The 14,102-nt window shown below is 38.3% G+C and overlaps 1 protein-coding gene across 2 annotated transcripts in view; it reads right to left on the bottom strand.

Annotated features, from left to right (window-relative positions):
- EYA3 (EYA transcriptional coactivator and phosphatase 3) overlaps positions 1 to 14,102 on the bottom strand; it is a 107,799-nt gene that overhangs the window by 42,109 nt on the left and 51,588 nt on the right. For both annotated transcript variants that reach the window (XM_080801117.1, XM_080801118.1), the window contains exons 4-6: positions 11,037 to 11,116; positions 6,353 to 6,419; positions 3,719 to 3,855 (exon numbers count right to left, since the gene is read on the bottom strand). In XM_080801117.1, coding sequence (XP_080657243.1) covers positions 3,719 to 3,855; positions 6,353 to 6,419; positions 11,037 to 11,116 — 284 coding nt within the window. The remainder of the gene's footprint in view (positions 1 to 3,718; positions 3,856 to 6,352; positions 6,420 to 11,036; positions 11,117 to 14,102) is intronic.

The following is a 14,102-nucleotide window of genomic DNA, read 5'->3' as shown; positions in this document are numbered from 1 at the left end:
TTAAGAATGTGAATTTATAAGAATATGATTTCTAACTTTCCCATTCTATAGATACACTGCAATTTAACACATGGCTTTCAATTCAAAATGTAGACTCTTTCCAATCTTTTGCTGTTATAAATAATGCTGTGATGAGTATCTTATTTTGAAAATCCGTGGGGGGGCACCTGGGTGGCTCAGTGGGTTAAAGCCTCTGCCTTTGGCTCAGGTCATGATCCCAAGGTCCTGGGATCGAGCCCCACATCGGGCTCTCTGCTCAGCAGGGAGCCTGCTTCCTCCTCTCTCTGCCTGCCTCTCTGCCTGCTTGCAATCTCTATCTGTCAAATAAATAAAATAAAAAAAAATCTTTAAAAAAAAAAAAAAAAAAAAGAAAGAAAATCCGTGGGTATCTCTAATTAGTTCCATAGGATAAATCCCTAGAAGTGAATTTGCTGGGGGAAATGGCATGAACATCCTTGAGGTTTTAGTATTACCAAATCTCCAACTCACATTACAGTTCTTTCAAAAGAAGCCGGAATAGTGGCAGCTAAGGTGATCTTTTATGAGCTCCTAAAAATAAATGGGTGCCCCTTTCCTCCCACATGTTCACTGAGATCACTGGAAATTAACCCTCCATTCCTCTTTCTGCCGTTCTACTACATTTCTACAGAGCTCTTAAAAAGCGTATGACCACTATTTCTTTACTTTTACATTACTCACATTACATGTGAGCATTACAGATTGCTCGCAGTACAGGCCTCCTAGATATCCTCTAGTTTTTTCTCCTTTCATCAAGAGGAGGAATATTTTTAAATTTCAAACTCAACTCTGAGACACAGACTAAATTTAGGAGCACTTCTGGAATTAAACAGATCCGGGTTCAATTCTAAACCCAGGCATTTCCTAATTGTATGACCTCAGGCTAATCATTTGATCCTTCTAAGCCCATTTCCTCATCTATAAAAAGGGATAATGCTACTGCTTACTCCCAAGGGCTGTTCTAAGATTAAATAAGACAATAATGTAAAGTGTGAGGTACTTGTTCCCAGCATACTGCTTGGTATATAAAGCACTTCATAAACATTAGATATTAGAGATTTCCTGAAGCCCTGTTTAGATCTGAAATGAAGTAACAGACTAGCTAATCTAGTTTTAATGCTAACAGGCAGCACTAAGATAAAATTGCCAAATCTTCACAAGAAGAAAGAAACAGTATTTCCTACTTGGGTGAACACACTTTTTAAAAAACCAGCAGTATCTATAATTTCCTTAATAAATTCTGAGAATATGCCACATTTTTCATTCACATTACCCCAACCTAAATCTCCCTCCAGTAAGCTTCATATATTACTTAAGAGTCAGATTTAGCTGATTCTCTTTCTCTGAAATACTGAGAGAAGAAGTTATGAAACAAGTCTCCCTCACTCCCAAATATTAAACAAAACCAGATTAATAAAAGAGCCTGCTATTACCAATACTTCTTTACAATATAAACAGTTTCAAGTTTTTACCAAGGACCTATTATACAGAATTTTTTTTTCTTTAATACAAGGGAAATGCAGTGATCATAAAAGATACCATAATATGCACATGGCACCGTGTTAGGTCTTCCATAATCTGAGATCAGAGATGTAACAGGAGTTTTCTTCAATACTGAACAGCAGGAATGATCAACTGTCCAACAATGTCATAAAGAGCTCTGGGCTTGCTAACAACGAATTTCAACCAAAACAGAAGGTAAAAAACTAATATAAAAATACTTACTTTATACTTGCTAGCTTTTACTAGTCAGCTGTTGAAAAATTAACTTTAACATATGCAAAAAGATATAAGCACAAACATATTCACAGAGAGTTCCATTTCCAAAAGGATTGCTCAGTCATGGCTGGCTAAATATATAACAAATTTTAGATTTTAGTATACTGGCGGATACTGACAGGTGTGGAGGTATGGACATACAAATGGAGGAATAAGAGCATTTCTGTTTGTCTTCTTTCATGAAGTTATCAACTACCACTATTGCAAGGGCCTATTTAGTCAGAGCGATTCCATCTGGTTAAACAGTGATTTTGTTGTTTATGTAGTAAAACTTAAACTGACCCTGCGCCCCACCCACCCACCCCCAGCCTGCCAAGGGGAACTTACTTAAAAGCAAATCCGGGAAACCAGTAGAATATGGTGGACCAGTCCCTGATAACAGAGCCCAAATACAAGGGCGGGTCAGGTCAGGTGGAGGTAACAGAGCCTGAATGCAGGGATGAGTAGGGCCAGATGGAGACATCCAATCAGTAAAGCATGCATACTGTCTCCCTAGCTACCCAGGAGTGTGGGCCCTGCCTTTTGGGTGCCAATCCTGACCAAGGTGATAGGCTAGTTCAAATAGCTACTATGGGGTGAACTGTAATTCAATTGGCCACCCGTGTGTGACCTAGCATGACTGTGCAGCTTTCTCTGTGTGTTACAATCTCATTGGCCACCTGTGTGTGGCCAGGCTCAACCACATGGCCTTTGCTCTATAAAAGTTAGTCTGTGAGGCTGGGAGGGGTTGCCCTCTCTGTAAGAGGCGGCCAGAACGGTCAGTTGATTCTTGATGCCTGGTGTGAAATAAAGGTTTGCTTGACTTTCGCTTTGTATCAGTCTCGTTCCTTTGATTACGGACCCATCACTATCATTAAAACATAACCTCCCATTTTATTTCTAGTAGTTACCAGGAGCCAAGGCACGTTAACAAGCCTAAAACTAAGAGAGCTGTCACTGTCACAAGGGACTAGTCAAATGGACCAGGTAAAGCAAGAATGTAGAAACCAAAAGCAGGCAACACTAATACATCCAGAATCTGTGGCAATCTGTTTAGAAGATCTTTCTAATTTCCAGTTAGTTTCAGTAAAGGCTACAGAGATATAATTTTATTAACATGCTGCATATGTGAAAATAATACAGTATTTGCTCAACTTTCTAACACTGGTTCTAGGAAACCAGGGAAGGGACAATACAGCATACTGCAAATATCTATCAATTTACACAAAGAAAAATCAGCACAGATATTAAGTGCTCCCAGAGTCTCAAACTGACTTCCAGTAAATCAATCTAATTCACAGTTCATGTCCAACATACCTAAAACCACAGAACAAAATACGCACAAAGATAGGGCTATATAAAATTGGGGATTCTCCTCATTCTAAGATAGCTTGTTAGTTCAGCAGAGTAACAACTGATCGGTTTAAGGCAGAGGGAGAAAAAGAGAGGGAGAAATTGACCAAAAAAAAAAAAAAAAAAAAAAGGAGAGTACACTATAAGGCATACTCTATCTGGATATTTAGATTACCAAGTTTTAGCAGGAAAATGAGTCATCTCAAAATATATTTATTATGCTTATCTAACCATGGTAATGTGTTTTGTATAAAGAAAGTAACAGTAATTCCTCAAAGAGTTTCCCCCAACACTTAAAGATTCCAAGCTTTACAGTCAAGATTTAGTACCTTTCTGGAAACAGCTAAATTTTGGCAGATACACAAATGAGTATTGAAAGTTATGATTTTATTTAATATGCATCAAACATACTGTTGGAAAGTTGCACACCCAACATCTATCACACTTGTAATTGAGTAGATACTCTGTAAAGAACAACCCATCATCTTTCAGCTTCCTGATTAGCCATACTTGGTATTTGGGGAAAGATCAAAGTTTCTAGGGGATAAAATCAACACTCTTAGAAACTGCTTATAATAGAATGCCTTACCGAAAGGAGGTAGTCCATATGTTTGGGTTGCCTGAGGGTAGACAGCATAGGGTTGAGACTGCTGTAGTGTCTGGTACGGAGTCTGCCCAGGGTAAGCAGTTTCCGACACAGGAACTGAGAGGATATGTGCATAAGGTCTATAAAAGTTCAAGAAAATAAAAACTTTCATATGTGATTTATTTTTAATGAAAAATAGAGGGAAGAGCTAGTAACACTAAAAGCAAAAAATTAGCAATGAGGAGACTAACCTTCCACATAAAATGTCTCTTACTATGGTCAGAAGGTAGAATTAATCTTTCCTTTCCAAGTTCTACTATCACTTAAGAAACATTTTTATGGGAAATTTAATAGTTCCAAGTATCCTCCCAACGTCCAATTACTATGCTACAACCATCTATAATATGCTACATGCAAACTTGTAGATAAAATTTATCTACATGTACAATGAACCCCTAACATAACAGAAAACTGGACAGAATGGGACTCACAATTGGCTCTTATTCTTCACCCAGCCCTCTGGGACAAACAAGTCCTAAGAGAGAGAGTAGGACTTGAGAGAGGGGTTAGGCTGGTAGAGAAGAGGCAAGCAACCACTACACATCAAAGAACAGGGAGTAGCGGTGGGCCCCAATATCCCCAGATCAAGCCTACAAATCAGGGGCCAGATAATAAAATCTGAGAAGTCCCAGACAGGACTCAGAATCTTCCCACTGATGTTTAAGCCAGAATATACTGCCACTAGTTGCAGCCAACCACATCAGGTTTAGCTAGGGAATTTGAATTCAGCAGTGTAACTTCTGGGACTTTAGCTAGAGGACCTGGTCATTTCATCCATGCAATAAAATGGTCCCACATTTTGTGCACTGAATTTTTAGATACCAGTTATTTTATTTGGTGAGTTATGCTGTACTTACAATGCAAGTGTTTTGTGTACCACATAAATCTGAACAATAAAATACTGCGATGAAGGAGAAAACATTTTTTTTAGCTTTGGGGGAAAGGAAAATGAAGGAAGGCTATAAAGAAGCAGTATGTGAGCTGAGCAGATAAGATGTGCAGAAATGGGAAAGAAAGGGTGTTCAAGGAAAAGAGAAAAACTCTGGTAAAGGTACGGAAGAAGGCAAACAAGGGCTTAAGCCTATAAGGAGCAAAGATTATATTAAAGGACATACATGTAGTGAAGGGGAGTAGCAAAAGAAGAAAAGACAGCAAAGACCTTGAATTCCAGGCTGAGTTCAGACCAATCTGCAACAATCGGGAGTCACTAAAATTGTTGAGCAAAGAGTGACAAGATCAGAGCTGTTCTTGAATAAAGATTAATTTGACACTGCTTTATAAAATGGGTTAGAAGGGGGAGAAAGTTGAAGTAGAGGTCCTGTTAAAAAATAGCTATAATGCAATGATTCACGTAAGTGCTAAAGAGGTCTGAATTAAGACTGAATGCATAGCTAATAAGGTGTCCTGAATGCAACAGGTATGTAAATTATTTTTTGAATAGTCAGATGAATTTGGAATATGCCTCATATTCACATCTGTTCTTATCCAGATCTGAACCAAGAAATACCTCAGGTCATAGCTGTTAATCTAACTCACATGGGAATAATTTAAAATCTTGGTGACTTCAAATGGATTGATCTCCAGATATGTTAAAGATCATAATATCCTTTTTTCCTGTAGTGTTTTTATAGCTCAAAGTTATTTTCTTATTTCCTTCATAATGATCTCAGAGAATAGGTTCAGTCATTTCACAGAAGGAAATCATGTGAAAATGACTGGGTCAAAGATGCTATTAGTGTTAAATATCAGATGAGAATTTGGATAACTCATTGAATTGACCTTTTTAGTTCTTTGTTAACTGATGAAAAATTCAAAAGGTATAAACAAGCACAAAAAGGGGGGAAAATGCCAGTTTTCTTTTTATGAACAGTCCCATAGGTATCAGTCACCTCTGTTACCAATTCCTTCATGTGTTTTGCCTATGTAAGCACCTGGGCATACATCCAACCTCAATAAATACACTCATATGTATCTATCGATGTATGTGCAGGTTCACTCTTTATCAACAGATGGTTGGTAATCTGGTATACACCCAGTTCTGTACTGCTCATCTTGGAGATGATTAGCTTGTGGATCTTAAATGCTGATCTTACCTGTTGAAGGCCCAAAGCACGTTGCCTTTTAGTGACTTCAACCTGCTATGCCTAACTTCAAGCCTAAATTCTACTTTGGGGACATTCCTAAAGCAAGAAACTGAACATAGATTAGGCTGAGAAGTCCCACTAGGAGGCTGGCTTGAGCTGTGTTACTGATCTAGCAAGGCAGAGGAAAGAGAGACTGATCAGAGGTCAATCAGTGATATGCTTTGATCACGAATAATATTTCTCATTTTCAGTGGCCATTCATTTACAGCAAGCTCCTGTATAACAGTGATCTATTCCAGGCAACCATCTACTTTTTAAAAGCATGTTACAGAGACTCTACATTTAGAGGGAATAAAAAAATTGGAGTAGGGTCAGAAAACATGAGAGGTGAACTGAAGTTAAATGTCGACTTACTAAGTTAAATATCAAACCAAATTTTGAAATGAACCTAGAGAAAAGGCACATAGATTTTTGAAATAATTATTGAACTTACTTTGCAGAATACATTTGTGAGGTATAATCATTGGATGAGCGAGGGATGTAATCGGTGCATGTCATAACTGAAAGAAAGATATCATTAGGTAAAAAGTTAGAACATTTCAAAAATGAAATGAGAAAATTGCATATCTCACTGTAGAGTCTTTCAAACTAAATAACAGATTACAGACGGCACCTGAGAAATTTAAAAAGACTATGCAGTAGAAAATCCCTCTCTCTTATAGTAATGGGTTGAGAGACTTTTAGAGACAGTAGAAGAAGCCAGAATGTAGGGGGTTTGGGGAAGAGCTGAAGGTTGTTAGTACCAGTTGATCTCTATCTTTATCTGTCACTGATCTAAAGCCACAGATGAAGCAACTCCCTAAGCCTTCTTTCACTGTGTTCAGAGGCAAACTTAAAAACCAAGATCCATATCTAAGAAATTGCATTATATTTCTTTAGCTTATTCATTCTCTGGGTGTTTCCACTCATCTGAGTAAAAAGCTGTAAGAATGATTTGCAGGAAGACAGATTTGGCGTGGGAGTACCCAGTTTTATTAGAAAATTGTTGCTACTGCTGTGTACAGTGCAGCAAAAGATGCAAGTACACTTCCATACCACTACTTTTTCAGCTTTGTGGTGAAGGCTTTCAAGTTTGGCAAAGCAAAGACAGATCTGAGGAACTGATGTGATGCTCTGATGAACCATCAAGTAAAGAGACTTTCACAGCTAGGGTCCTCTTAACCCCAATGACTTCATCTGAAATAGCTGCTGGGAAGCCTTAACCCTCATGATTTCATCTGTAAATATTCAACTCAAGTCTGATGGGTAGCGAAATCCTATTCATTACGCACTATTTCAGTCCATGCTGTAGACAGAGTTATATCATAAAGAACTTGTACCAGATCCCCGAACTGTCCAGGAACTTCCTTCAGCATCTGAGAAAGAGGTTGTGGTTATTCTACTACTAGTAGGGTTTTAGAGTAAACCAACTAACTTTACGTCTAGCTGGGTTTCCTGAGTGTCTGAACTAAAAAGGGAACTCTGGTCAAGAGCACATGAGCTGCCGGCAATTCATGGCCAACAGCAAGACAAATCGACATCTTGTTCACTGCCATTGTTCAAGGTCTTTAAAAATAATTACTGGAAATCTGTAGATCACATTCATCCATAATAATTTTGACAAAAATGAAAGAGATCTCAATTAGGTCTAAAGGGTCTTCATGTCCATCACAGAAAACATAAATTCATTTGGATTCTGCATGATGGTTACTTCCCTGCTGACAACTACTTAAAAAAAAAACCCAAACCCTTCTCCTCCTCTGATTTAAATTCTAGAAGAGATTGACAAAACATCCTAGGAGATTTAGACCAATATTTACCTCTTTGTAGAATAAATAAGGCTTTATCTTTGCAGTACTTAGGAACCATGAAAGGATTATAAACAGTCAAGGCATAATCTGCTATAATATTAGAATAGCAGCAGTGGAGATGAGGCACAACCTTGAAATACATTCTGAAGGTAAAGCAGGACATTCTGACAGATCTGTATGTAAGGAATGAGGAAAACAGGGGAATATGGGATAATTTCCAGCTTGAGCAACTGGAGGGATAGTGAAACCACTTCCTAAAGATGGGGCTCTTTGGGAAAAGAAGAGATTTGATGGGGCTAAGGGAATAAAAAGCTTTCCCACATTTAAAAAAAAAAAAAAAAGATTTTATTTATTTGTCAGAGAGCGAAAGACAGTGCTCGCGTCCACATAAGCAGGGAGACCAGTAGGCAGAGGGAGAGGAACTTGACCCTAGGACCCTGGGATCATGACCTAAGCTGAAGGCAGATGTTTAATCCACTGAGCCACCCAGGTGTCCCAAAAGCTTTCCCACATTTTAAGTATGACTTTCCTTTCAGAAATCTAAGTTGTGATATCAAACAGGCAGGTGGATACACAAATGAAATCAGGGTAGAAGTCAAACTGGATTTATAAATTTGGAATTCATCAACAATATATACAATATTTAAAGTAACGGAGTGGATGAGACGATGCAGAAAGAGGAAAGAATGTTGGACTAGAAATAAATCCTGAGGCCTAACATTCAGAGTTCAGGCAGAGGAAGAAGGGCCAACAGAAGAGAAAGGTGGGAGGAAAAGTAGTGAGAGGCAGAATATGAGAAGAAACGTTCACTAGAACTAGTCCTCTCAGAGTAACTGCAAGTAACTAATGGCCTTGAGAGGAGCAATTCAGTGGAAGAGTGGTGACCGAAATTAAACTTGAGAGGACTGAATAATGAATGGGAGGCAAGAAAACAAGAAAGCGCAACTCTTTCCAGAAGTTCCAATGGGTCATGGAACAGAGGAAAGGTCTATAACTGGTGGAGAATGTGGAGCCAAAGGAGGGCTTTGTTTCTGTTTTAAGATGGCAAATACTGTGTCATGTCTCTTTACTGACAGGAAGGATTAAGAAGAGAAGAAGAATTTGATGACGCAGGCAGGCATGGTCTTAGTTAACAACAATACTAAAGCCCTTGGGGAAGGTGAGAAGGGGTTAGATATGGAGCCCAAATAAAAGGTCTTACCATTGACAGGAGCACTATTTCTACGAACTAGGACTATTTTAGTCCTGATAAGAATGAAGCAAGAAAACATGGGTACAAACACAGGTAGGCTTGAAGATTTGGTGGTGGTGGGAGGATAAGGGTTTTTTTTTTGTCTGATAACTTCTATTTGCAATGGAGTCGTCGGTTAAGAATGAGGAAAGGTGAGTGAGGATATGTATTCTGTGAAATATCAAAAGGTAAAATTCATTAGCAAAATGTAGTAGGATTTCCAAACATGCTGGGTGCCTATTTGAGGCCTTGTGAGTCAGCCAGGTATATAAATTATCCAATAATGTTTAGCTATGTGAATGCACTTAAAGGAAAGATGGAGAGTTGTATTAAATTAGGACTGGGGTTTAGCAAGGATAGTACAAGAGGCAAAGGTATTGAAGGTATTTGTAAGGGAACAATTATAATAAAGAGCCATAGAATCCATGCAGAGTGAAAAGGGACATAAAGGCAGACAGATATGATGACAGGTATTGGATAGGTCAACTACATGGATTTTGAAATCACCAAGAATAGTAAGAGTTTGGATGGAGAAGAAAACAAAGAAGACCTAGTCTTTAAAGAGCAAAATGACTAGTAGTTCAGTTTAGGGTAAAAAGAAAGGCAAGGGAGGCATGAATATGTACTTCAAAGGAACTTGAGTTTTCGAAGGGGAAAAAGAGAAAGAAATATCTGGAAGGAGCAAGAAGACTCAACTTACTTCCTGGCTCTGGAATATATAAAAAAATAGGTTTTTTTCTTGGGGATGAGTGGGACATCAAAAAAAATCAGAGACTTTTCACGGATTAGAGCAGTTTCCCACAGTATGGGCAGTTTCTCATATGCATCAGAATCACCTACCTATCTTCTTATACATTCCAATCTACATCAGATCTATTGAATGATAATCTCTGAAAATGAGGCCAAAGTTCTACATTATAAACAAGCACTCCAGATTCTTAAGTACACTACGAGCTGGAGAACCACTAGACTAGTACCTTTGAGGAAATAATATACATAGCTCAAGATATACTATTTCCTTCCTTTTTTTTTTTAAAAGACATTTTCTAATACATGGAAGGAAGTATGTCAAGTTAAGCATAACCACCTTAAGAGAAGAAAAAATCCCCTAAACAAGTGTCTTTTAAAAAAGTGTCTTACACAAATTTATTCTTTTAAAGTACGTGGTAAAATATGGAGGGGCACTGATATTAATTTCAGGGATGACTATTTGTCCTATGGAGGCAACCTGGGGGCATATGTGGGTATGCTAGAGAAAACTTACATCTTCGCAAAAAAAAAAAAAAAACAAAAAACCCAACCAAACAAAAAAACCCAACCAAACAAACCCAGAACACTCTATAAAATTTTGTCCATTATAAGTTTATCTTTTCTATAGGAGAAAGCAGGTTGGTAAGTGGAGGATATATCTTATTGGGGTGGATCTCCCCCAGCATCCAGTATCAATTCTGGGCTCTTTTTTTTTTTTAAGATTTTATTTATTTATTTGTCAGAGAGAGAGAGCGAGAGAGAGCGAGTGCATAAGCAGGGGCCACAGGAGGCTGAGGGAGAAGCAGGCTCCCTGCTGAGCAAGGAGCCAGATGTGGGACTCGATCCCAGGACCCTTGGGATCATGACCCAAACCACAGGCAGACACATAACCAACTGAGCCACCCAGGCGTCCTTTAATTTGGGGCTCTTAAGGGGATTACTTTTCTTTTTGGCACAGATGGATAGGTAGAGTCATTTGGTTATTAGAAAGGTGGAGAAACAGCAATGTCTTTGGAGGAGCAGTCAGAGGTTGGCTCATAAACTTTTCTGATTGTGAGTAAGGCAGTATTACTTCCAGAACATCAACTTCAAAACAAAACGAAAATAAAATCACCAAGTGTGACTCCTCAGGTAAATGGATTCCATGCGATTTTCTTCCTCAGCTGGTATGTCAAATATATAAGAACACATGGATGAAAACACGCACACACACACACACACACGGACAGGAAAGGCTTCTGGATACAAGGAACAAACAAGGCAATCAGTGACAACCAATTATAAAAGAACAGCATCATCCATTTATAGGAATACCTCTTTCATCGTGCACAGAATACAGTACTTACTTTCCTCTGACATGGTAAGGTTTGAAGCAAGGCTTGAAGTTTCAGGTTTCTGATCACTGACTTCAGGGCTGCTCACTTGACTGAGAGAACCAAAATGAATACATTAGCCCCTCATGGACTTGATGTGTTGCTAAAAGTGATTTCATCAAACCCATTTCTCTTCCTAGGCTACATAAGTAAGAGGCAAAGTAAGTCTTCATGGTATCATTATTCTTGGTTTTTAGTGGCTACCTGAAGAGGTAGGGCTGAGGCTGGTACCTTCAGCATTTTACTCTTCTTTCTCACATCCCGAGACTCCTTCTGTTTTCCTATCACTCAGAAATTCAAGCTAAGTCAGAGACAAGTCAGAGTTTTTCTAAAGAACTTGGGGTAAAAAAAAAAAACAAACCAACAAAAAATAAGAAAACAAACCAAACTTCGCTGTCACTTTGTTTCCAAAGTTCCAGAGTGAAATGGGGAGACTGCTGATTTCAGACAGTGGTTCTCATAGTTACTTGAGAATTTTTTTCAAATTATACATGCTTGCTTCCAAGAAGGGGGTTCTGAACCTTAAAATGGCTCATTCTATTGTATTTGCTTTTTCTCCAATTATAAAATTTTTTGTAAAATTTGCTATCATATCCCCTAAGCAGTATCTTTCTTCACTTTATAAGGAGAATTCAGATAAATTACAAAAGGTAAATCACATAAACTGGGAGAACAAATCATTAGGTTAGACACTTTAATGGCAAAATTCTCACTGAAATTCTGGAATGGAGATCTTACTAACTTTCACCCCTCACAGTGTCCTCCTTCTTCCTTTCTACCTTATTTTCTACTCTCCAGTTATTCTCTCAATTACCAGCATAGCAGAATGGTTAAGGGTACAGGTTCTCGAGCCAGACTGCTTGCATTCATATTCCACTCTGCCAAAACTAGCTTAAAGACTTTGAGCTAAACGTCTTTGTACCCCACTTTCAATTGTCAAAGAGGGACAATAACAGAGCCTAACACATAGGGTTGTTATATGGATTAATGAGTTAATATATGAAAAGTACTTAGAGACTAGAAGAGAATAAATGTAATATAACCATAGCCATTATTATTATATTATAACTTCACCCCAGGCCAGGCACCCTTCCCACATTCATTTTCCTTAGAAAGAAATCTGCTCTGCTATTTTATACTCTAGGGAGAAATGGACAACACCATACCCGAGACTCCACATATCTTCAAAGATAAGACTAATAAAAGGTAAGAGTAGTTTCTACACAGCAAAATTTTTAAAAGAGATGTTATTTATATGAAAAATATAGCATCAAAATCCTTAAAGCTCTCATATTTTTCCTGAATGGACCTCTAACATTCAAGTAAGAAATCAAGATTTTTTTCCCCCTGGTATATTCTGAATTTTCAAACAGTTTTTCCTCAGATATAATTAACTTTTATTTTTAATTTTTTTAAAGTTTATTTATTTACTTTAGTAATCGTTACACCCAGCAGGGATTTGAACTCATAACCCTGAGATCAAGAGTTGCATGCTCAGCTGACTGAGCCAGCCAGGTGTCCCTGTAATTAACTTTTATTTTTCTTTCTTTTTTTTTTTAAGATTTTATTTATTTACTTGACAGCGACACAGGAGAGAGGGAACACAAGCTAGGGGAGTGGCAGAGTGAGAAGTTTCCCCGCTGAGCAAGGAGCCCGATGTGGGGCTCGATCCCAGGACCCTGAGATCATGACCTGAGCCCAAGGCAGATGCTTAAGGACTGAGACACCCAGACGCCCCTTATTTTTCTTAAGTTGGCTCCATGCCCAATCTGGGGTGTAAACTCATGAACTTGAGATCAAGAGTCACATGCTCTACCAACTGAGCCAGTTAGGCACCTCTGTAATTAATTTTTAAAGCTAAATCCCCAGATGAAGTTTATCTATTTACTCAAATGCCTGTATTTTTGGAATAGCATTTAATGTACTAACCAAGGTGTGACTATGAGAATTGAAGAGTAAGGGGAAGAAATCATACTGACTGGTTATATCAATGTTTCCCAAACTTGTCTATTATTATAATTACCTGAATAATTGGTAAAAATACAGACTTCTAGTTATGCCTACTTAAACAGGATTCCCAGGAGATGGGTATAAAACTAGGCAAGAACTTCATATTCCAACTACAATGACTGTTTTGTCTCCTATGTATACCTGGATAAGTCTGGGGTTCACTGTTATACCCACTGATGAAAGACTATTTCTAGACCCTGTAACTTAGAAGGTCTATTTGTATAATCTGGTATACAGATTATAAAGACCTATGGTATAAAGACCTATGGTCCTAGAATCTTATGTTATAGCAAAATCCCCTACATATTCAACTAAGTGTTCAGAGATTCAACAGAAGCAAGAGTGCTAATGGGGCGCCTAGGTGACTCAGTCAGTTTAGCGTCCGACTCTTGATTTCAAAAGAATATTGTAGAGAAGCAGATAAATGGGTAGATTTGGTCAAAACAGAAGTAGATAAATGGGAAGATTTGGTCAAATCAAATTTGGTAGATTTGGTGACAGGCCAAGGAGGCAGTTTCTATCGAACTGTTTCTAATTTATCTTTGAATTAGGGAGAGCAAGATCCCCAGCTGAGTGAATGGGAACAGAGTGGAGAGGAGGTGAGATGAAAGGAAGGGGAGGAACCAGGAGGTAAGGAGGAAGGGAGGGGAAGAAAGTTAATTTTAGAGGCTAGGGAATAAAACACACCGGGAAGGGTGGATGGACCACCAAGAATCTTTAAGTGCCTGTTTGAGATGTAATTATAAATGAAAACAGATCAGTACAGTTCTGTGTTTTTCCATCACAAAGTTCAGGTGATTGGAAATAAGCATGGAATGGGTGGAGAGTTGGTTTGACCAGGGTTGTGGTTTTGCTAAGGAAACAGGCCACAGGGGAAAAGGAGAAGTTAAAAGGAGAAGTCCCTCACAAAATGTTTGTAAGGGACTGATTAAATTAATAGATCTTATCATTTAAACAGCGTAAGAAAGATACGGAAGTCTTTTTTTGTGGGAGGGGTCAATGGTTAAGAGTGAAAATATGACAGCTCAT

The sequence above is a fragment of the Martes martes genome (assembly GCF_963455335.1).
Source record: "Martes martes genome assembly, chromosome: 4".
Classification (NCBI taxonomy): domain Eukaryota; kingdom Metazoa; phylum Chordata; class Mammalia; order Carnivora; family Mustelidae; genus Martes; species Martes martes.
The sequence above is the reverse complement of the archived record's forward strand: the minus strand, read 5'-3'. Positions and strand labels throughout refer to the sequence as shown.